General features: G+C 39.8%; 1 protein-coding gene across 4 annotated transcripts in view; it reads right to left on the bottom strand.

Moving 5' to 3' along the window:
• Slc25a21 (solute carrier family 25 member 21) overlaps positions 1-26,038 on the bottom strand; it is a 526,752-nt gene that overhangs the window by 34,470 nt on the left and 466,244 nt on the right. For all 4 annotated transcript variants that reach the window (XM_051146419.1, XM_051146428.1, XM_051146439.1 and 1 more), the window contains exons 4-6: positions 22,503-22,569; positions 16,596-16,655; positions 12,700-12,807 (exon numbers count right to left, since the gene is read on the bottom strand). In XM_051146419.1, the coding sequence (XP_051002376.1) occupies positions 12,700-12,807; positions 16,596-16,655; positions 22,503-22,569 (235 nt within the window). The remainder of the gene's footprint in view (positions 1-12,699; positions 12,808-16,595; positions 16,656-22,502; positions 22,570-26,038) is intronic.

Here is a 26,038-nt window from a genome sequence, read left to right on the forward strand (position 1 = left end):
TTGGGTAGAGGAGAGAAAGGTACAGCAGGGACAAGCTACAAAGTCATATTTCTGGCAATACTAGATGAACCAACCACCCCCAACACAGAAATCCACTGGCAAGCCAAAGGGATTACAAATGAGAACAACTTTTTTCCTTGGGTTTAGTTTGAAGGACAGGGGGAAATTTGGGTCTATCTCGATTTTATCTGAACATGTTTTTACACCCACTGAACCAAACCGGAGTATGACAAAGCTGTGCTTACTTTGCTCCCCACAGAAGGTCAAGTGTATTTAAATTAGAGACCAGTTTTCTTTACTTGCTGCAAATTTTAAGATGCTGGCCAAGGTTCTGGTGTTGGAGGTGACGGAAGTGTGGCAGGGATTATGGTCTTTAAAGGACATGGTGGTAATTAAGAAACCAAAGGAAGAGAAGCACACCTATTGAAATGTTTTATACATGAGTTCTAAGGATGTGAAGTCTGTATTAAGAACCAAAGTAACCACAATTTCCGTTACATTTCTCGAATAGTTTATGGTTAAACCGGGTGGGAAGGCATATTTTGTGGGTAACGTATTTCTGACTGGCTACAGAATCTGCTAGACTACAGAGAACACAACTGGAGCAGTTAGAATCAACATAGGACCTGCCATGCCTGAGAGGGTCTGATGGGAATTGCGCTAGGGGCCCCAGCCCTGTGGCTCCTCTCACCGAGCTGCCAGGATCATTAAACAGGGAGGGTTTGCTTTCATTCAGCCAGCCCTTGGACCTCAGCCTTTGCCATGGACCCCATGTTTCAGAGGGCTGTGTCCCTCCTCTGTCAGGGATGCCTCCCACCATGGCCTGAGGGCTACCGCCCACCTAACATCTCACACCTTCTTCCTAGACTGTGCTTTGTGAAGCAGGGGCTGTGGCAGTCTACCCATGCCTACGAGGAGCCAAGTGTAGTAGTGATTGTAGCATAGACTGCTGTGTTCTTAGGCTCCCTTCCATCGCAGCTGTTGGAACTTCTTGGAAAACTTCTTATTTACAAGATCACACTGACTTAGCACCTCAGGCTGAGGAAATAAGAGAATTCAAAACAACCTGTGTTGGATTCCACGGCAGTTCATATCCCAGACGTGAGGGCAGCAAGGTGCACAGACAGGATGCCTGAGACATTCACACAGTTGGCAGGACAAGAGCCATCTGGCTGCAGAGTAAGCCTCCGTGGGGGCAACCCATTCTGCTTTCTTGAAAGATGTGGAGCCTGCTGGTCATGCTGCATGTAGCTCATGCTTGCATTGTTCTTCCACAACTGTAGCTACGACTGCCTGAAAATGAACTCGGCCTTCTGGGAACCTGCTGTCTGAAGTGAACAGACCTGATGAAGAATCCATGTTTATTCCATACCTCAAGCATTTCTAGTTTCACCTCTAATTTCTGCTGCACTTCACAGCCAACAGCTCGCTAGTTACTACTTGCTATGACAGTGGACTGTACTGGAACTTAGGCCTGTTTGAAAGCAGGCTGCTCTTGCTGGGATAAAGGTTTAGGCTCACCAACCCTCTTTTTTCTCTTATTCTCCAGTTCCCAGGTTCTGGTAAGCGCTCTACTACTCTCTATTTCTATGGGTTCAAACTTTGCCAGAGTTCACACACAAATAAGATCATATGACATTTGTCTTTTTATGTCTGACTTCTCTCCATTAACATGATGTCCTCCAGGTCCAACCATGTTACCACACAGGATGGAATTTCATCCTTCCTGTGTCTGAATAGTATTCTATTTTGCACATGTGTGTGTAATGTGCTTATTTCTTCACCATTCATTGGTCAATGGGCACCTAGGTCAATTACATATTCTGATTATTGTGAAAAATGCTGCAATTGATATGGGAGTGAGGATATTTCTTTGGCCTATTGATTTCCATATCATTCTTTCCCTTCCTCCATTCCCTTTCTTTCTTTCTTTCTTTCTTTCTTTCTTTCTTTCTTTCTTTCTTTCTTTCTTTCCAACAGGACCTCACTATACAGCCTTGGCTAGACTAGAACTTGCTATGTAAACAAGGCTAGCCTTGAACTCATAGACATTCACCATCTGCCTCTTCAGTGATGGGGTTAAAGGCATGCGCTGCTACACCAAGCTTCATTTTCTTTGCATATAGTCTTTAGGACTGTTGAATAAAATGATAGCTCTATTTTTAATTTAAAAAACTTGTATGCTACAGTTAGATAGTAGGAATAAATTCTAGTGTTCTGTTTAATATTCCGATGGTAATGGTGAACTATATTGTCTTCAATATTTCAAAATTGTTAAGGAATATTCTGAATGTTCTTATAATAATAAACAATAAACATATGAGGCCATGAATAGTCTGTAACTCCCTGATCTGATTATGATATGATGTCTATACACAGAGAGCCATTACACTGTATCCCATAAGTCTGTTCATTTATTTATCAGTTGTAAGTAAAGTAAAAGTACAGTGATATAATAATAAGAATTCAGTCTGAGTTGGTGGCAGTTTTACTTGAGAACGACCTAAAGTGGACAAAGAGAAGACTGGCTATCATTAAGTAAGCTGCTTTTGTTCTGGTTACTCAAGGAAGCTGCCCATATTAATAGGTGCAATATTTCAAGATAAATATATCTCTTCTTGAACTAAAGGGTTTATATGATCAAGTCACATCCACAAATAGTTATTGACTTAGTGCCTACTATTTTCCAGGCTTATGTGAAGACCTCTCTGTACATAACCACATTTTAATGCTCACAAAAAGCATCTTATAATATCTATAATGCTTATTAAAGGCTCACTATACAAACATTTCATCAGCAGTTTCATATATCACAGACATTTAATAAAATACACATGCATAATTGAACTTCAGTGCCCCACCATGGACATTTTAATATTCTTGTGTACCTGAAGAGTTGGAAATATGAGGGCACCAGGTATTAATGACCAGGAAGTCTCTCCAGGGTGTGTTTCTAACCTCTATACAGAAATGCCTTGCTACAAGAAAGATGGACTGGCCATCACCATCTTGCCAGTGAGGGAACTGCAAGTAGCATGCTCAAGGCTACCCTTTTAGGAAAGGATGCAAAGCATAGTTGGAGCATTAATCTGTGCCCCAATCTGTGGCCAAGCATTGCCTTTTTTTCTAACTGGTTTCCTGTTCTAGATAACTCTGATATTCATTCTGCCACAATTTTCTCACAAGGTTTAAACGTTGTTGAAATGAGAGCAGGAAAAAAATGGGTATTCTTACTATAAATGAAGTCATGAAGTCTGAATCATGCAAGGTTGAGCCCCAAGGTGTGCCAGCAAGTCATTCCTACCCAGTCAGCAGCAGAGTTCCCCAAAGGTGGGCCTTGACCTTGGCAGAGCCATTGTAAGCATTTCTTTGGAATTACATACTTTCTTATGCTTTGTTTTTTTATTTTCTAAATTTTCTACAGTGAGCAGGTAACTTGTTTAAAAGCAAGTATTCACAGAGAATATGTGAACACATCTCATATCAAAACTTCCAATTATTTATAAAACCCCCCTGGCTTAAATATTTAGTTTTAACTGCCCTGTTTCAGCCTCCTCTTTAAAGCCAACTAGTTAGTTCACAGTGATTTATTCAGACATTCACTTGTTTGTGTGGAAGCAACTACATACACATGGTCATTGACTATTTGGAACACCCTAGTTGAGATACCCAAGCAGAATGTATGCAAGTTTTAAAATTTTAGTAAGGAGATAATATTATATTGCTTTTACACTGATTAAATTGATGTAGTGAATGTTGATGTGAAAAAGTGAAAAAAAAAAAAACCCAGTAGTTCTCAGGTATTAGGAGAGAGGGACAAGTGGATACATGGAGCACAGAGGACTCTCGGGTAGCAAAAGCATTCTGCATTGTGCTGCTTTCAATGAGAATGATTCCCATACTCATATTTGAATTCTTAGTCACCAGGGCATGGACCTGCTTGGGAAGGATTAGGGGGTGTGACCTTGGAGTATATGTGGCCTTGTGGAGAAAGTGTGTCACTGGGAGTGGGCTTTGAGGTTTCAAAAGCTGACACCAGCCTCTCCCACTTGATGCCTGAAGATTAGGATGTAAAGCTCTCAGCTACTCATCCAGCACCATTACTGCCACTATGCTCTCTGTCATGATGATAAGGGATAATTTTCTGAATTTGTAAGCAAGTCCCCAGCTAAATGCTTTGTTCTATAAATTCCCTTGGTCATGGAGTCTCTTCAAAGCAATAAGACAGTTAACAAAGACACATCTCATTTAAATTGTTATTTATATCTATGTGTGTTATAACTTATGACTGTGTACGTGTGTTTATGAATGCACAGTCATGTGTGTGGATATGTATAAGCTATAGCACATGTGTAGAGGTGAGAGGATAAGCTCAGGTGTCATTTCTCACCTTCCACCTTGATTAACGGGGTTCCTTTTGCCACTGCCTCACATGCCGTCTACCCATGGTCTTTGCATCCCATCTCATCGCAGGGGTACCGGAATTACACATTTGTGCTATTATGTCTGGCCTTATGTGGGTTTGGGGGAATCTAAAGTCAGTGCAACAAGCTCTTTACCCAGTGAGTCACCTCTCACAAACCCTAGTATCATCTTTTTATGGTAAATGCATCTCACAAATTAATCTAAACATATAGAACATACAACGCCAAGAATGAGCCCTACTGTAAGCTTCACACTTTGGGTGGTAATATGTCGATATTGGCTTATCAACTGTAATAAATGCATTACTTTGGTGGGTGATGTTGACAATAAGGAAGGCATTCAGATAGGTGGATTTTGTTGTTCTTATTTTCTGTTAATCTAAATTCTAAAGTTAATCTAAAAAGATAATTTCCTAAAAATACTTTGGATATGTTGGGCTAAGTAAAATACGTTATTAAGTTAAAGTCACCTGGTTCTCTTCACTTTTTTCATCGCAGTACTCGGGAATGTGGCTCAAATTATGTTTCTATTGAGCCAGCACTGACTGCCGATTACTGTTTGTGCTTTTATATACTTCCATTGTGTACAGAAAGATATACTTTTTACATAATTTATGAAAAGTATTCATCATTTTATACTCAGACAATTAAAAATTAGTTACAGAAAATTAGATTTCATTATTATTTTCATTTTGTTTTATTTTTCTTTTTCCCTCATACATTACATCCTGACTCTGCAGTTGCCCCTCCCTCCCCTCTCCCCCAGATCTACCCCTCCATCTCCCCTCAGGAAGGATCAGGCCTCCGAAGGATATTAACCAAACAAGGCCTAACAGCCTACAATAAGACCAGGTACATGCCAACATATCAAGGCTGGATAAGGCAACCCAGTAGGAGGGACAGGGTCCCACAAGCAGCCAAAGGAGTTGGAGAGAGCCCAGCTCCTGCTCCCACTGTTAAGAACACAAGCTATTCACCCATAACATATATACAGAGGGACTAGGTCAGACCCCTATAGGCTCCCTGATGTCTGCGAGCCCCAATAAGTACTGGCCACTTGATTCTGCGGGTCATGTTCTTGTCATGTCCCTGACCCCCTTGGTTCCTCTGATGCTTTCTTCTTCCTCAGCAGGACTCCCCAAATTCTGCCTAATGTTTGGCTCTGGGACTCTGCGTCTGCTCTCACCAGTTGCACTCTGCAGGAAGGACACATTGTAGGTTGAAGGTTTTGTGGCTGGGTTGGTGTCCCAATCCTTCCACTTGAGGCCTTGTCTGATTACAGATGATGGCAGGTTTAGGCTCCATGTCCCCTATTCCTAGGGGTCTTTTTTTTAAAGATTACTTTTTTAAATTATGTATACAGTGTTCTGCCTATATGACAGAAGAGGCCATTAGATCACATTATAGATGGTTGTGAGCCACCATGTGGTTGCTGGGAATTGAACTCAGAACCTCTGGAAGATCAGTCAGTGTTCTTAACCTCTGAACCATCCCTCCAGTCCCTACTAGGAGTCTTTACTAGGATTATTCTGGTAGATTTCACAGAGTTTCCATTGCACTAAGTTTCTACCTCACCCTGAAATGCCTCACCCTCAATTATATTTCATTATTTTTTAAAACAAACTTCTTTGTTCCTCCCTTTCCCACACCCTGTCCTCTATTGTATCCTCCCAGCCTCAGTGTAGCCTTTGCAGTTTCATGTGACATGAAACTTCCCTCCTCCCCATTAAACCATTTCTTTCTCTTCTTGTGGTCTTCTGCCCAGTTTTAAGTTTATACCTATATTTGCAAGCATTATATTTTAGCATTTATGTATGGGGAAAAATGAGCTTTTTGTCTTTGAGACTTCTCTCTAAATCCATTCATTTTGCTGAAAATTCCATAATTTTGTTTTTTTTTAAACACAATTTGTCTTGAGAACTTTAGTCATAATTGTTAAAACTCAAAAACACATTATATGTTCACATGCGAATGGCATTATGGAATATTTGTGTAATATTAAAGTGCTTCATAACAAAAATAAACAATTGATCCTCAAGAAAATCTTGTGATAGCTAAAAGCTAATAATAATAATAATAATAATAATAATAATAATAATAATAATAATAATAATAATAGTGAAAATTGCAGGGATGTATAGAGGCAGCCATAATAAATCTGTGTCACTCTGATATATATCACTCTGGACAAACCCCATTGTGTATACATGCCACATTTTCATAATTATTCTTTTCTGGATAGACATCTAGGTTGGTTCTATTGTGAATAATACAAGAGACAAACATGGATGTGCAAGTATGTGTGTGGTGGGTTAGAGAGTCTTTCATGTATTTGCTCAGGAGTGATACACTGGTCATACGGTAGCTCTATTTTTTAATTTTTTGAGGATCTGCCACACTGATTTCTATTGTGGTTATACCAGCTTATACTCCCACCAATAGTGGATAAGGATTCCTCAAAACATACTACAGAGATATAGTAACAAAAAAGCATGGTACCAACATACAATCAGGTAGATAGAACACTACAGTAGAATAGATGAATAAGAAATAAATTCACACAGCTATGGCCACCTAATATTGACAAGGACTCAATAACATATGCTGGAAAAAGACAGCACATCAACAAATGGTGTTAGCCTTTGCCAGCACCAATCTTGCGTATGGTGCACAAACTCATGCAGGCAAAGCCCCTACATGCATAAAATAAAACAAAAGTGTTTAAAAACAAAACAAAAGAGTTTACTTGTATGATAAGAAATTCAAGCCTCTGAAGAAAGAAATTGAAGAAGATATCAGAAGATGGAAAGATCTCTTGTGCTCATTGATCGGTAGAATTAACATAGTGAAAATGCCATCTCACCAAAAACGATCTGCAGATTCAATGCAATTCCCATCAAAATTCTAACACAATTATTTACACACCTGGAAAGAGGAATTCTCAATTTCATATGGAAAAATAAAAAACCCCAGAACAGCTAAAATAATTCTGCACAATAAAAGAACTTCTGAGGTATCACCATCTCTGGTCTCAAACTGTACTACAGAGAAATAGTAGTAAAAACTGCATGGTGTTGTGGCATACAAACAGACTGGCCAATCAATGGAATCAAATTGAAGACCCAGAAATAAATCTACACACCTAAAAACACTTGATGTTTGATGAAGAAGCCAAAACCATACAATGGGGGAAAAAGACAGCATCTTCAACAAATGATGTTGGTCCAACTGACGTCTACATGTAGAAATATGCAAACAGATCTGTATTTATCACCCTGCACAAAACTCAAGTCCAAGTTGATCAAAGACCCCGACATAAACCAAGAAAAACTAAATCTATTAGAAGAGAAAGTGGGAAACAACTTTGAACTCATTGGAGCAGGAGACAACTTCCTGAACAGAGCACCAACAGCTCAGGAACTAAGATCAACAATTAATAAATGAGACCTCATGAAACTGAAAATATTCTGTAAGGCTAAGAACAACAGAACAAAATGACAGCCTACAGACTGAGAAAAGATCTTCACCAATCCTACATCTTATAGAAGGCTAATATTCAAAATATATAAAGACCTCAAGAAATTAAACACCAACAAACCAAATAATTGAATTAAAAATGGGGTACTGAGCTAAACAGAGAACTCTCAACAGAGGAATCTATAATGGCTGATAAGCACGTAAAGAAATGCTCAGTATCCTTAGTCATCAAGAAAATACAAATAAAAATGACTCTGAGATCCCATCCCTCATCCATCAGAATTGCTATGATACAAAACTCAAGTGACAGCACATGCTGGCAAGGATGTGGAGAAAGGGAAACACTTCTCTATTGCTTGTGGGAAGGCAAACTTGTATAAATACTTTGGAAATCTATTTCATGCTTTCTCAGAAAATTGGAAATAATACAACCTCAAGACCCATCTATACCACTTTTGAGCATATATCCAAAAGATGATCCACCATACAACTTGCTCAACTATGTTCTTATCAGTTTTATTCATAATAGACAGAAATTGGCAACAACCTATATGTCCCTCAACTGAAGAATGGATAAAGAAAATATGGTACATTTACACAATAGAATACTACTCAGCTATTAAAAACAAGGAAATCATGAAACTTGTAGACAAATGGATGGAACTAGAAAAGGTCATTCTGAGTGAGGTAACCCAGATTCAGAAAGACTTACTCAGTTATAAGCAGATATTTAGCCATGTATTATGGGATAACCACACTACAATTACCCAAGGGACGCCCTCCTTGAATAGCACTCAGATGGAGAAATGGAATAGATAGTGGAAGCAGATGCAGAGAGGGAACTGGCAGGAGAGGGTGGGGGGAAGAAAAAGAAGATCAAATATGGGGAGAGTGGGGAGGGCACATGAGAGGACTGGAGAGCAAAGGGATATTGAGGGCAGGGGCATCGCTGGGAACCTGCGACAGGGTAGGATACAGGGAGAATATGGGAATGTCTCTAACTGAACCTCCTGGCACTGGAGACATGAATACTGAGGAGGCCTCCTTTTAGCCAGGCAGAACTTATAGTGCTGAGAGGGGAACACCAAACCATCCATAAAACGTCCAGCCCAATATTTACCCTGCCTACAAGTTATGCAGAGATAAAGATAGAGATTGAGGGAATGTTTACAGACAGGAGCCTAGCATAAGTGTCCTCTGAGAGGCCCCACCCAATAGCTGATTGAATCAGATGCTGAGACCCACAGCCAAGCATTAGGTGGATCCTGGGAGTCCTGTGGAAGTGTGTGTGTGTGTGTGTGTGTGTGTGTGTGTGTGTGTGTGTGTGTGTGTTTTGTGTGAAGGATAGAAAGACCCAAAGGGACACTAATACCACAAGAAGACCAACAGAGTCAACTAACCTAGACCCACAGGGGCTTTACAGAGATGGAAGCACCCACCAAAGAGCATACATGGACTGGGCCTAGACCACCTACACATATGTAACCGATGGGCAGTTTGATCATCATGTGGGTCCTCTAGAAAGTTGTGCAGGTGCTGTCTATGACGTGTTGCCTGCTTTCGATCACTTCGCCCTGACTGGGCTGCCTTGCCTAGCCTCAGTGGAAGAGGATGAGCTCAGTCCTGAAGTGACTTGATGTGCTGGGGTGGGTTGGGGGGCTCCCCTTTTCTGAGAAGGGAAGGGGGAGTAGGGGAAAGAGGGTGGGAGGGAGGGACAGGGTGGAGAGGAAGGAGGGGGGATGTAAAGTGAATATATAATTAAAAATAATTTTAAAAAATTACAAAAATATTTTTAAAAAAGAGTTTAATTTAAAACTTTAAACTCTGACACTGCTATAGGAAAATACAGGGAATATCCTTGAAGTTGTGTAGGTACATTCAATAACTTTCTGCATAAAACTCTCAAAATAGAAAATAGTTCCAAGAATCAATGAATGAGAATACGTGAAACTAGAGGTTTCTGCATAGCAAATGAAACTATCAGCAGAGAACAAACAAAAACCTAAAAAATGGGGAGAAGGAATCTTTTCTAGCTATAGTGCATATAGACTAATAGCTACAATGTATAAAAACCTATAAAAATTAAACTGCAAATTAAAAAAAAAAAACCTGCCAGTCAGTAGTCAGGATGAAATGGTGAAACGAGCAGTGCGTGTTCAACAAGCCGTAGCTGGTTGATACATATTTTACAATACAATGGCATAAATATTATGTAACCAACCACTTTCTGATCAGATTTGAGGCCTGTGCCACAGGAGGAGACCCAGACCTGCCACTGTCAACCTGGCTAAGGATCTACAGCTTGGGAGCTCACTGGCCCAAGGAGTGAACCTACTAATACTTGTAGGATGCAGTTCACAGACTTCATCAGCGACGCTTCCCTGTGTAGACTGTGGCTTATGAGGAAACTCACAGTTGATGGAAACTCAGAGGGTAGCTCTCAGTGGAATAATCCTTAGCCACAAACAGGGCATCTATATTATGTCACCTTTCAAGGATCAAAGACCATCGCGGAAAACAGGACGGAAAGATTTTAAGAGGCAGAGGTTTGGGAGAACAGGCACAAAATTGTCGTCTGGACATGACAGGACTGCCACACTCATGAACGCACAGCAGCTGCAGTTGCCTGCACACGATCAAGGCAGTCAGCATTCCAGCATGGAGCAGGAGGAGGTTTCTGAGTCCTAACCTCTAATTGAGGACCTATGGACAGCTCATGGCTTCTAGAAGGTTTCATCCATTTATAACATTAGGCATAGCCCAATTATTACATGCTTGGTCACCACTCACTGTTAACTACTTTTTCAATTTGTCTTAGACTGTCTAAAAAGTACCACATCAGAATTAAACCTTAATTTGCCTACAGAATTATGAGTTACTGTGAATAAATGCTGATATATATACATACATACATACATATATATTATAAATGTATAATCGATATGATCATTATTTTGCTCAATTCTGATCTGTTGACATTTATTAAATATTTTATAATGCCGCGAATAAATGTTGGTCTAAGTAAATACAAGACAAGGTTCAGTTCGGTGAATTCTGCAAAAAACAAAAACAAAAAATGACTCCAAGTGAGCTCCCTCTATGCTTCAGTTTTTAAAAATGACAGAAATATGTAAATAGTTAGGATCCCACTCGTGCAGAAGGACGGGGAGTGTGTATGCAGAGAGCTTTGTGTTAAACGGGCATGGGGTTTGTCATGCTCTCGCAAAGCACTGGCATATGCGGCCTGAGTTCTTACTTGGGCTCAGTGTAGGATGTTCTTGGGAGCTGGGGAGATAAAAAGAGCATTGGGAATAAACACAGTGCCGTGAACACTCCTTGTTTTCATTCTGGTGTGTGATCCTTGGTACTCTGTCCCATTCTTGTTTCTCTAGTCACACGCTGCCTGGACAAAGACCTGCAGCTAAACACCTGTTTGTTCCTTGGCTTCCCACTGATGCTCTAAGACAAACTTCCCCACGGGGGCAAGAAAGCAGTGCGTGGTGACCTCCAAAAATGCCTTCTTGCTGGTAATTTTCCTACCCTAATAAACTAGTTTTTCTTCAGCAGAATTCATGGGAACTGTTTTAGATGCTGCTTGAAAAGCACCTTTTCCCTTCTTTTTCTATTCCTATTCCTCACCTTCTCTTTCTCATAAGCTATAAAGACTGGGCGACGGAACATAAACAAAAAGGCTAGCAGTATACAGAGATTTTTTTCAGCCCTTTCTGATGTTCAGAAACCATTTGAAACAAACAACAGAAGACAAAACCTCTTTAAATTTAGGTTGAGTTCATCTGAGCAGATACCATCTGTTACGGCAGCCCTACTCTTTCCCAGTCTCCCCTGCTCCAGGACTTGGCAGTGACAGGTGAGTAGGGCCCCCTTTCTCTCAAACCCCTGCCCAAGAAGCTGTCAGGGAACCCTCAGGCAGTATCAGCAGGCAGGAAGAGGGCTGGGGATGAAGGGGTCTCCACCCATTACCAGCTGCTTAAGTAGTAGGCAAGGGAATTTTTTTCTGTAGAAAAAAAAATTCAGGTCAGCAGATACCCCAGCCCAATTTACACCACATGCTACTCACTTATGGACTTAAAACACTAGGAAGGGACCTGGAATGTTAATCCCCATGTTTCCCCCATGCCTTGTGTTTAGAATCCAAAAGAATACATCAGGAACAGTTGGATTTGGCAGTGTAAAGGGAATTATTAGGGAACTAGAAGGAAGTGAAAGCAGCACACCCCAAGAGAAGCTGTCTATGTGGAACACTGTGTGTCAGTGATTAGAGGTCAAGACCCATCATTGTCCAAGTGGTGACGTCTACTATACAGGCTCTGCATCTTGCTCATTCAGCTTTAACCCAAAGACAACTTTGACAGATTATCAGAATCTTTTGGGGAGGGTAATGGGTGGAGTGGGGGAAAGGAGTGAGGTAATTTAAAAAAAAAAGAATGACTTCATCTTTCTCAAAGTACAATGATGCCATCACCTCTGTGGGTTTGCAACAGCTTCTTCTCATGCAGCATGAAATAGAAATTTGGGGAAAGACCCCAGCAAGTCACTTTAACTTTCATTAGCACTTTAAAATAAAATTGTTTATCTATCATATCTTGATGCATTTTGACACTTTGTAGAAGATATATGACTTTTTCTTATTCTACTTTTTAAAGAGTATTTTTCTGTAGCTTTATAAGTACATGGGGTTTGGGTTCATAATTTTACATATGTACACACACACACACACACACACACACACACACTTTTTTTTTTATATTTCCCTGATAGGAAAAAGCTAAAAGCTTACCTCTGTGAATGTGTTCTGATTGACCTGCAAACCAACTTTTACCACCTCGAAAGGGTTAACCACAATGGCTTCTGTTAGTCCAGATCCGAATCCAGCAATGGCAAATGTCTAGAAAAATAAGTCGACCTATGGTTTAAAACAGCGGATCATGCATGTTGGATTAAATATCCTATTCATTATACAACCGAGCTGAAGTAAAGATGAGGAAGAAGGACCCTCTCCCCCAAGAGCAGCATCTACTGTGACTAAACATCTTGACTTCCTGATTAGATGCTGACACTTCTTGGAGAAGGAACTAGAGAAGCCACAAGCAACATATTAATGTTTTCAAAATAAAATGTCAAAGTCCTATCAATAGTGATGCTTCCCTTTAACAAAAGGGGAGGTGGTTCAACTGGCTAAAGGTGGATCCTAAAACATCCTCATGTATATGACAAAAGAGTTCAAATTGTAAAGGAAGAGCTCCATTTTATACATCTCCTTAAGTGCATTTACTGATTAGAATGTCAAATAAAATGTTTGTTAGAAGCCACCTTCCAGGTACATAACCGGAACCATTCAGATGCACAGTCATGTTACTCAAGATTATTAACAAGCAATATTATTTTCATCCAGTCCCTGTCTTATTTGGCTTTTCTCCCTAACACTGAGGATCACAGCTAGGGCCTTTTACACAGTAGGGACAGCTCTATGGAGCTACATTCCAGCTGTCTTCTGTTTTTGAAGGAGTAATTGATCTAAGTTTGCACCTAAAAGATGAGTAATAAAAGCTGTGATTAGAAGTGGCTGGCTTGTTCTAGAGGGCGCCACTGACCTCCAGAGCATTTATCAAAGGACGATTGCCTGTCAGATTCTTTTTTTCCATGGGTTGAGTTCCAGCACTAGAAGCCTCGTTCCAGCACCCAGGAGGCAGAGGAGGGCAGATCTCTGAGTCTCAGGCCAGCCTGGTTCTACATAATGACTTCTAGGACATCCAGGATTACATAGAGAGACCTGGTCTCAAAACAAAACAAACAAGCAAGCAAACAAAAAACTAGCAATAAGAATTAACAATTTTATACAATTTTCTTCTACATAGAACATGAAAAGTTTCCAGAAAATGTACATTAGAAATAATCAACAATAATTTAACACACACATGCAGATAGACACATGCTTATGCAGACACACACACACACACACACGCACGCACGCACGCACGCACGCACGCACACACACACACACAGACACACACACAGAGCAGAAAAGCCAAACCTTCACCCTCCAAAATTCCTTGATGCTGAATTAATTAACTATGGGAAAGACAGTTTTATGTTCAACTAGAAAAGGAATAAAAACTCATGGAAAATGGAGCTCTTCTTCTATTTACTTCATTCATTCATTTCAGTTTTTGAGACAAGGCCTTTATAGCCCAGGTTGGCCTTGAACTCTCACAGTGATCCTCCTGCCTCAGCCTTCCTTGTGCTGGGATTACAAGCCTGTACCATGCCTGACTTTGAATGGTCTTTATTTGGTGTCTCTAATAACTTCAAAATAAGAGAGGAGAAGAGAGATGGGAGTAAGAAATGTTCTGTACCCTTAAAGTAGAGGAGGGGTTGATTGGGGGCCAGGGGCATAGAGAGGGCTGAAATCCAGCCCACACCCCATCTGCAAGTGAGAGCCATGGAGACAGTGGTCAGGGGAGAAGCACCGCTTTCTCATGGGTACCATCTGTGCTACTGGGCTGCAGGCCGATCACAGAAGTCTGGATAAGCCAGCCCCTTCCACTGTAAGATGGAGACAGTTACGCCAAGTTTCTCTACAAGGGTCAAAGTCTTTCTGAACCTGACTGCTCTTGTTTCCCATGAAAAAGAAGAAGAGTGGGGTTGTACACAGATTCTAGGAGAGAAGGAATACTAATGATGTTTTCCATTTATCCCACTTCATTACAATTTTAAGCATAATTTGTATAGGGTAACTGACCAAGCATTTTCTCATTTATCTCAAACTTCCATCATGGAGTGCAAAAAGCAAGGGGGAAAAATAACCAGCTCCAAACTCTTCTGACTGGGAAAGCTAGAATCCAGATGTTAGGTCTGCGTCCCTTGCTATATGCAATCTTCCAAGCAATGCACTCTTTTGTCCCTCTATAAAGCCCAGTTATATTTGCTGTCAGAACTAGTGTTCAGCAGTCCCTTGTCAAAAGAATTGATCAGATATCAGCAGATCATGTTACTTAGATTTTTGCAGAGACATGCCTTTGCTGTCGGGTTTCCAGTCTCCCTGGCTTTCATGTGAGCTCCAGGCATATTTAACGGCTAAGTGCCTCACTGTACCATAAAAGGATCTGGAGTAAATGAGTCCAAGAAAAAGAAGAGGACCGTATATGGTTTACATGAGTTCATTTATGGTACATGGAGTGACCAGATACCTTTTCATTTCAAATCTTGGGTCAAGAGACCTGCAGTTTCTCACATAGTACCCTTGTGCACCTCTGAAACAGCCATCTATTCCTTTGTAGGCCATATTTTATTTAATCCCACTAGGAAGTCTTTTTCTTAGGATGTTTTCCCAGTTAAGAATGATTTTAGGAAAGATACTAGGAAAAAATTATACATACATACATACATACATATATACATACATACATACATAATTGTTTTTGAGACACCGTGTATCTCTAGCTGTTCTGGAACTCACTATGTAGATATGTAGACTGGGTTGTCCTTGTACTTACAGGGATCCATTTCCCTGCCTCTGCCTCCTGAGTGATGGAACGCAAGGTGTGTGCCACCACACCAGGCATGGAATTAAAAGAAAGAAAACCATATCCGTTTGAACTTCCTGGCACAAGTGCTCCTCTCTAGGAGAGCAAGCCTTACAGCTACCCTGAGTAATCAGGAGCTTGGAGTGGGAGCTTTTGTCTAGAAAGGGATCCTTTCTAGAAAGTGGGCATGTAAGAATTTAGAGGATTAAAAAAAATACTGCTTCTTTGACAGTCTGTTTGTTGGAGTAAACATTCTGAACCAAGCCTTTGGCTCACAGTCCTTTAGGCAGCTGTAACACCACTGTACATGAAGACACGCCTATAATTAAAGAGCTGAAGGCAAGAACGTTGCTTTTCCACTAGAATTTTTGAGGTTTTAGCAGCCAAATAGGGTTTTTCCCAGAGGCTGGAAGGTACATTACCACACAGAACAATGGTGCACTGCGTTGTGTTGTTTTCTTTTGCAGATTCAGATGGAGAGGCTCACGTTGTTGCTCTCTCTGAGGCTCTCAGTGCACAGACATTTGGTCAATATAATTTAACTCACGTTTTCAAAGGGAGAAAAGTCACCAGTCAGGGAGAAATAGCACAGGGCAGCGGCCAGTCACCAAGAGAGCTTTTGAAATACCGGAGCTGTGTCATTGTAGGATCACTATTCTCCCCGGCTGAGTTGTTTACAGTTATTCCAATAAAAGGCCCTTCAGTCTGCCTCTGACCACAGAGTGACTTTATCCCAAGGGACTTGAAGTCTTATGTTTACTACAGCTTTTGCGACAGCTGGGAGACTGACCTGTTAGGAAATAATCTCAGGCATATTGACTTTTGCATAAATAGATGCATTTAGTGTGCAAGTAAACAAATACATGTTTTGGTTTCCAAAGGAGAATGAAGTCTTTATTTTATATTCTTGACCATATCTCATAGAGGCCTTCCCAGACATATCGTTATTATCATAAATTCATCACTTAGGGATATTAAATAGCTAGATTGTGAGTTATTATGAAGATGGCTTTCAACAAGTAGCTGAACATTGAATAACTCAAATTCATATTTTAGTAGCTGGGATTTGGGAATCAAAAGGGTTTTTGTCCCTGGATTTTGCCTTATGAAATAACATACACACTTAAGTATAATAAATATTCTCACTTACCAGCTCTGGTGATAGTGACATATACCCCAGCAATTTCTTGTACTGCTCAAAAGAGGAAAACTGTGAAACAAAACCAAACCCAGAGATTTATAACAATTTCCTGCAACAAACTCTCTAATTGGCTAGAAGCCCGTTGGCAAATCATTATATTAATCTGCATTTTAAAATGATGAACCATCTAACACAGCTTTAAATCCTGTCTGGGGCAGTTGCTATTAGATCCCATTTTAACATTCACATTTTTCACATGTAGTTATAATAACTTACAGAAAAATCTGACGGAATCCCTTATAGCAGTAAATGAACCATAGAGCTTCCATTTCCCATGACCATTTTCAGCTTCCCCAGACGTCAATAGACTTCTTTCTTATGGCAGAGACTCAAAATTATAGGCTCACAGACCCGTACTCCTTGGTCTTCTATGTTTTCTCTACAAACCACTTTCCAAGAAAATGTCTCATTTTCTACTACGCTTGTGAAAGACATCCACGTCTCAGCCTTAACTTGCATGTTTGGTGCTTGTTCTCTCCGTAGCTCCATGGAATTTTTTTTTTTTTAACATGAAGTGATTGCAAAGATGCCATGATAAACTAGAAAAGGACCCATCAAGTTTATCTACTCCACCCCGTTGCCTCAAAGAAAGACTGTCTTCAACTGTGTTTCTTCCTTTAGAATCTGCAGAACATGATGACGACGAAAAACAGGGATCTGTAACAAAATGACGTGTTGGTGGCGCCTTCAGAGCACGGCACCGAGTTGTACAGACACATCGTTTCTTCAGTGCAGAATGAAACAATCCCTTCACATAATATATTTCTCTCTCCCCGCCCCCTTGTATTTTATATTTTGGGAAACAACTCTGCTAGGCAAGGGTGTTTTGTGCCTGAGTATGGAGCTGGGTTACCATCAACATTAATGATAATAAGGTGCATTCTTAGGACCTGCAGGGTCTGATCCTTAAGAATCGAGAAATGGGATAATAAATCATGCTATCACTTTATAGCCTAGTAAAATAGGGCAAAGTAAAGAAAAACAAGTAAAGATTTGGGGACCAGTTATAGCCTCTTGTTATAAAGAAGCAGTTGCTTGTGCACATGACCTCTGGAGTCTATGGAAAACCCGAGAGTTATTTACCAGCAGATTGATTCTTCTCATTCTTTTAAAGAATGAGCATTGCCGTGATATTTTAGACGAAGTATGGCCATAGGCTTTTCTAGAACAAGGGTTTGATCATTCAATTACTGACTATTTATTAGCCTCCTCCCATTCTAGGCACTAGAAAGACAGTAAACGGAGTGCATACTCCTGCTCTCCTGATCTCACTCAGTAGGTGCCATTGCTGTCTTAACCAGAAACACATTAGAAACCCTAGAACTCATTCTAGAAGGAAGAACAGTAGTCTTAGGTATTTGTGTCTGTCTGTCTGTTTGTTTCTTTGGAGCGAAGTCTCACTGTGTAACCCAGGCTAGCCTAGAGCTCTCCACTGTAGCCTATGCTGAGCTGGACCACGTGGCGATCTTCCTTCTTCAGCCTTTTGAGTGTTGGGATTATGGGCGTGAGCTAGCCATTGGCTCTTGTATTAGCCGTTAAAGAATATTCACTTCTTTTTTATGATCATCCTCACTATCATAGCCTTGAGACAGTCACTTTGCCAGGACTTTGAAGTGGGCAGTACGACGTCTGAAGCCCGGCCATGTCACTTCACTGTGAAAGCATGAGAGCATTGTTTCACCCATCCAACCATCAACTGCAGGAACTTTGGCTGTCAAAGTTGTCATGAAATAATAGAAATCAAATAGGCGTCTCTGACATGAGAATTAGACAAAAATTTAGCTTCTATTTCTTATCGTTATTTATGTTAACAGAAGAACCATTGATATCTAAATTATGAACATCTACTGTGATCTAGAAACATGCTAAAACCTTGCAGTGTGCTATTGTAGTGAATCCATGTTCCAGTTTTAACAGAGAAGAGGGTAGGGAGATGGTTCTCAAACTTCTTTTTTTTTTTTTTTAGAATATTTTTATTTAATTTTAATTTATGTGCATTGGTGTGAGGGTGTCAGATCTTGGAGTTACAGACAGTTGTGAGATATCATGTAGGTGCTGGGAATTGAACCCGGGACCTTTGGAAGAGCAGATAGTGCTCTTAACCACTGAGCCAACTTTCCAGCCCTCTCAAACTTCTTAATGATGTGGCCCTTTAATACAGTTCCTTGTGTTATGGTGGCCTCCAGCTATAAAATTATTTTCATTGCTACTTCATAACTGTAATAAATTGTAATATAAATATCTGTGTTTTCCGATGGCCTTAGATGACTCTTGTAAAAGAGTTGTTTGACTCCAAGGGGTTTGCAACTCACCGGCTGACAATGACTTCGGTAGGGTATGTGCTGGGCCTGTACCTCAGTAGTAGGGTGTGCTCTCCTAGATTATGTAATGCCTTGTGTTCAATCTCTAAATTAAAAAAAAAGAGTTTAGTATGTACTCAGGGGCATCACTATGCTGATGTCCTGTCTCATGTACCATTTTGGAAACAATTCTCCATGCTTGTCCTGAATGTTTTGGGAGGTGATGGGCCACAAGGAAATTTCCACAACCTCAGTAATTTACTGTGTGAGATGCATTTGTTCAATGTTTGTTTGTCTTTTTTCCCTATCTCACTTTCTGTTATTTCAAAGATCAAAAACAAAGCTGGGATGACAAGAAAAGTCTAGGGACATGTACTCAGCACATATTTCCATCATGAGGCTCTCCAAGAATACACCTGGGACAATTCTAGTCTTTAATTTTTCTGTCTCTGTTTTTCTTTTTGTTTTCAAACGAGGCTTAGTAAACAACCCATTCAGAAGCCTAATATCCTAGATACTGTGTGCTTGGACACAACTGAGTTATGTGAAGGTCATTTGACTCTTGCTTCTGAGAAGTGGGGGCTTAGAAGTGCTTCCTATAATACTCATCTCTACTCTTAGGGCAAGCTCCTTCTGAGCACTCTTCTCATTGCCCTTTGACAATGGAAGCCTCCCATATTAGCTTCAGGCACAGGGACTGCTTCTACCCTTGTGCACGATCAACCTCTGATCCTCCAGTCCTCTTGGATCGTTCATTCCTGGGTGTAGGGGTTCTCTTATAGGCTTACACTGCTGAATACTTGAGGGGGGTTCTCTGAAGATCCCCCCCCCTCTCCTGTCAGCTCCAGAACACTTACTACTCCTATAATCTGATCTTGTTGACCCAAGGAGTCTACTGCGTCTTTGTTTCTGCTCCTTACTTAGAGCCTAGAAACCCTCTCAAGGCAGTATACTGGGACGTTCACGACACTCGTTTGTTTCTTTCCCGTCTCCCAGAGGCTGCTGTTTGATGCCAGCGTCTTGAGTACAAAACTGTTGTTTCGTGTTGTTCATACTGTTGTTGTTACTGCTTACGGTGTTGCTCATGTTGGAGAGTTAATTTGATTTTGTTCCTCCAACTCCATCTCGACCAGAAGTGGAGGGCTTGGCCTTCGAGATACTTTGACTAAGTAAATGTGGGGATTTGGAGAAATGGAAGAGATCATCTCCATATATAAACATTTTCCCCTGTATATTTCTTCTTGTTTCCTTTACTCATTTATATATCAACTATGTGTAGACACCACGCTAGGCATAGAAACAAAATATGAACAAGCAGCCTTCACAGTTTGTAGCCTCCTGTCAGTCTGGTCAGGTAAAGAGTCCTGGGAAGCTTAAACATAGAAAAAATTGCATTTCTGGCCTTGAAACACTGAATAGCAGAGCCCAGAAGCCAGAATATGCTGCCTCCATCTCCCAATACCTCTGCCTGAGTCTTCATTTCTATTTGTTGATTGTAGTTTGATTCTGTCTTAACTTTTGTAAGTAGAAATCTAATTTATTTACAAGTCTTATTATTTTAATGATGAACCTCACTTCAAACAATAAAATGCAGATGAGCATAGAGTTGCCTGTTTCTAATTATGGTAACATTCATAACTAAAGTGTCCATCCCAAGGAATACATACATACATGACATATGCATGTAGGTGCCCCCCCCCCATGGGTTTTTGGATATTTCATTCTGAAGTAACCTTTAATGACACACAATAAAATAGTTTATGAGGTATGAAATCGTTACAATCAGTTGGTTGCTTCCCTCCCAAATCCTAAGATAAATATCTATAAAATGAATGTTTTCATAAATTCTGATGAAAAACTAGTGTTATCCATCTGGCAAAGATACACTTAAATACAAGTTCTACTTAAAAAGCCAACATACTTACCATATGTCTCAAAGATTTTAAGGTAAAATCTACTTGCAACAAGATGTCTGGGACACATCCACCACATCCAGTTGCCCAACAGTTCATCTGTTAACCATTGGTCTGGCATGGAGCACTGCTTTTTTTTTCCCCCAGAAACTAACTCAGTTTTATAAAGCTCAAGTTTTTCCCCCTCTTTTTGTAAAAGATTGTTCAACATTGATAAAACGTAATCCTCTTAAAGTGTAAATTGTCTCCAATATATAGCATTAAGAGAAATGACTGCAGGAAGAAGTCTAATTACAATTTACTTTATTTATACATGGAAAACACTGAACAAATGAATATATTATTCCAGGGAGACAAAGTGACTTTCCTTTTGAACAGGAACTGTGCTCTGTTTGTTTACTTGGGCAATCTTTTATCAAGTGAAGCCGTTTCATAATTCAATTCAGCCCTTTTGTGTACTTTGGTGAACTTTTTCCAGATCCTCTACTGCGATTCAGATCCTTATAATGAAATTTGTATTGAAGCAATAATATGAAAGCAAAAAAAAAAAAAAAAAAAAAAAAAAAAAACCTACAGCAACAAAGAAGACACGTTTATAGAGAAAGTATGTTTGAAGCTTTCTTTTCTGAACTCGAGACCTGAATTTAAATTCTATTACGTTCCTATTTGACATAATGCAAAAGCTTGATGTTTGTATATATATGTTGGTTATTTCATCATGTTTTTAAACCCAGTCATCCTCTTGATTTACTCAATAACAGCATGTAAGCTGTTTCTTCTTGCTTTTCAGGAATATTGGGGATAGAAATTGAGTATGTGAAAAAGCTTGATGCTATTAAAATAAATGGCATAAAGTTGGAAAGGAAGTCTTTATGTCTATGTTTATGTTCTTTTTATAAAAAGACAGAGCCAGATTTGGTGATTTCAGTGGTGGGGGTGGGTGGAAAGGCCATACCAGTTAGAGCTACTGCAATTAGGATTTTTGCCTGAAAGAACACATGGGAAATGGTGTACAGGACTTTTATCCTCCAAGGGTCTGGCATGCATTCACAGTCACACACTGAACAGCAGCAAGTTATAAACCTCCAGATTTATATTTAAAGAAATGGGAATAATAATTTTGTAAGCACACACACGCAAAAGATTTCTAATAGAAGATACTAAAGGGATACATATAGTTGACTTGTTAAAAATATTATGTAAGAGTCATATACAAATAAATAGTATACTTCATAAGAGAGAAATGATTCCAAAAGTGATTTTTCTACTTCTTTTCCTTTAATACTCATTGCTTCAAAAGAACATTTCTGAATTCCTTGAGAAAAGGTTTAAGCAATTTTGGGGTATTTGTGATTTAATTACATGAGTTTCAGACGTGTGTGTGTGTGTGTGTGTGTGTGTGTGTTTGTGTGTGTGTGTATGTTGTAATATTCCCATTAGAATAAGGCACCTTTGCCTGAAAAAGAAACCTTACAAACATATATGCATATTTGGGAGACTGATTAAGTCTAATCATAATAAGAATTATGCTATAATTTCTGTATTAAATGTTTAGTGTTTTATGCTATGATATCAGTGTTCCCTTGATTACTGAAGCTGTCACTACACTCTGTACGTTTGGTGGGAAAGCATACAGTACTTACCTTAACTGCTCTTTTTGGTGTTTCAGCTAAAAAGGGTGGTAAAATTCCCTTGTAAAAGCCAAAAATCCTATTGGAGGAATAAAATATTTTTATATGAGTAAGGAAATTGATATCAGGTAATAATTCTGCATTTGGCTATAAATAAAAAATGCAATCTAGGATTCCCATTATGAAGCTTAAAATTCTAGAGTGAATATAAGCATCCTGTGCCTACATCCTTATGATGCTAAGAAGATGGGTAAATGATTCTGGAATGTTGTAAGTAAACCGAGAAAAGCTTGACTCTTCTCACTTTAAATGATTTTTATTTCTTCTGTGTTGTAGGTTACTTCAAGCTATCTGAGGTCTTAGATTCCTTCAACTTTGATAGCCAAATGAGATTTGGATTATAACCAAACATAGTAGATTGAGCCTTTGTGAGGACAACAAGGCCACGTAACCTTTAATTCTCGCTTTTCTGCTTCCTTCTGTAGGTTAGGCCTCCCATCCCACCTTTAGTTTGTTACATATATTTTTGAAGTTCCTTAGTGGGAGAGGAAGGAGTGTGAGGAGGGCAAGGCTTAGGGTCATGTAGACGGGTAGATGAGAAGTTGGAGTCGATGTCAGCACTGAAGGCACTGTGGCAATACATTTAGACAATAATAAATTTTGCACGAGTGTCAAGTGTTTCTGGTTGACTAAAGCTTTCTATTTTTTTCTCATTAGATTTTAAGAGTCAAAAATGTAAACTCTTCTCTAGATCTTCCCTTTCTCTCTGCACTTATAGAAACAGGATACCTTGCTCTCTTTTCTGGAGTAAGCCATCTTCTTGATGAGTCCATAAGTGGCTACAAAAAAGGGCCGAGGCCCATCATGTCCCTGTTTTAGGATATTTATTTAACACAGGACAGAAGCTCCTCTGAATGATTACAAGCTTCACTGTCAAGTTGAGTCTGCTTTTCTTTATGCTTCTAGAACAAAACATTAAGCTTATCTCAGCTAATCTACTGTGTTGCGTTATCTGTCCCAACATGGTGACCTCCTGCTTTTATCAATTTCTTGGCTTGAGTGACACCCTTAAGGAGGGAGCAAAGGCTTGTGTAGCTCTTTCAAGGTGGGTTGCTTTTTAGGATCTTAGAGTCCTCTCTGTGCATTTAACAAAAATTTGTTAAGAATGACTCCTGATATAAGCTTACTTTGCCCACTGTTTTTGACTTAATAGAGCATATGAGTATTGTGATTGGAAATAAAGAAAATTCACCTCCACAAGGGATGGGATAGCCATTAAGATGTAACAAGAATAAATTAATAATAAAAATTAAAAAGAAAAAAAAGAAAACTCACCTCAAAGCATTGTAAGAATTTGTAAATTGCTACATCCTATATAATCCCAATTTTAACTACTGGTGCCTGAATGTTCACATCAGTACCTCCCCAATTTCCACCCCTGAAACACACCTACAAAACTTAAATACTTTTTAATCATTTAAATTTAATTCAATTGAATTACTTTCAACTTGAGCATGAGAGTACCAGCTGATCCCCTTTCTAGATATAGGTCATTTTGTGACTATAAGTTCTACAGCTATAATGAAAGAAGTTACTAGTTTTGATTTTTTTCTGTGCAGATCATTTCATATCTGAAAAAATATTAGTAGATATGAGGGGAAACATAAGCAAAGTTTTAAACCAATGTATTCAGGGTAACAGTGGATTTGATGCCCTATATTATAGAAACAGAGAACAGTCAGAAAAGATGCTGAACCTCTACAGCAATCTTGGGCAGAAATGTAGTGAGCACAGTGGCTCTCTTGAAAGACGTGTAGGGAAAATACTGGACTTCTCTGTTTCCAGGTAGAAAAACTGGCATCGAGAGGTAGAAGCAACAAAGAACAACAGATTTCACAATTTGAAGCTTATTGAAAGTAGCATTTCTAATCAGAACAACTGTCCAAGAGAGAATGATTTTTCCTGAAAAGTGGTAGGTTGGTAGGTTCTACTTTGACGTATAGTCAAGCAGCCTGGATTCCTCCTATCAGGATACCAGAGGTAAGATTTGCCAATGGGTGGGCTTGATGATTCCCAAAGTTGGCCTTTTTCAATCCTCAGTTTCTGTGATCCTAAGAAAAGAACAAGAGGCTTCCAGAACCTTTGCCTTACTGTAGACCTTTGTTTCACTACAGCATGACTTCCCTGGAAAAGGATTCTCATAAATAACACACAAGGGCTTCATTTTAGAAGCGATGAAAGAAAATATTAAAAAGAGGTGTAAGGTGGGAGGGAACAGAGGGGCAGCTAGGAGAAGCATAAGGGTTTAATATGTGAAGAGCTGGGAGGTCCAGAGCCCTCTGCTTCATGGTAGCGATTTCACTGATGCGCCCTCCTCCTCTCCCTGCTCAGCTCCTTTTATCTGCAGTAACTTTGTCCCACCATCCTGATCTTGGTAACAATACACACACAGATTCAACTGGAAATCATAGAGGCTCCTAGGCCACTTTAGATGGTAAATGCAGCTGTGGAATCATCCACTTTCCTGTTGATTTCATGACCCTCCATGCAACAGTGGTCATGCACCCATGGTCATGCTAACATTGCTTCTTTGTACCAGTGGTCACATCCAGTCTGTTGGAATCACAGGAACCAACTCATCAATACAGTATGAGACAGCTGGGAGGCAGGGGTTGGCTGGACACCTCGTTCAAATGGGCCCAAATCATATTGTAACGCTTTCATATCACTCAAGCTAGACTTATTTGAGTTTTTCTCCATGATTTAGGAATTGGTACTGAAAAGCACAGTCTTGCTTGGTGTGATTAAAGCTCTAAAATATGAAACCAGCATATCAATACTAGTCAAGATAGCCAATATGCTGTGGGAAAAAAAGAAAGCTGCTATTCAGGGAGACTGAAAGCAAAAAGAGGGAAGAGAATCCTGGTGCTGGGTATGTGACTCTGCCACCAGAGTTGCTTAAAACCCAGTTATATAGACATCAAATCTTTGTGAGTCCAAGGCCAGCCTGGTCTATAGAGTGAGTTCTAGGACAGCCAGGGCTACACAGAGAAACCTTGTCATGTTACTTCTAAGAAGTGTCACTTTGACTTTGTGTAAGAAAATATGAACTTGGACTCATAATGGAATTCATTAAATTATGTAAGTAAAGCTGGGTGTTGTGGCACACGCCTCTAACCCCAGTACTTGGAGAGGCAGAGAAAGGCAAATATCTGTAAATTTAGGGCCAGTCTGATCTACAGAGTGTGTCCAGGACAGCCAAGGCTACACAGAGAAACCCTGTCTCAAAACCTAAAACCACCCCCCAAATTATTATAAGTAAAATGATAAAACTCTGTTGAATATTTGTATGTGCTAGCTTCTCTGGGAAATGGTTCAGTGGATTTGAGTGCTTGCTGTACAAGGACAAAATTTGAATTCTTGGCACTTACATAAAAGCCAGGCATGGTAGCATGCTCCTGTAACCCAAAATCTGCGAGGAAGGAGGTCACAGGAGGATTTCCATGGCTGTAGACACACACCTAGCTCCACATTCAGGGAGACTCCAT

Source organism: Acomys russatus, chromosome 1 (genome assembly GCF_903995435.1).
Source record: "Acomys russatus chromosome 1, mAcoRus1.1, whole genome shotgun sequence".
NCBI lineage: Eukaryota > Metazoa > Chordata > Mammalia > Rodentia > Muridae > Acomys > Acomys russatus.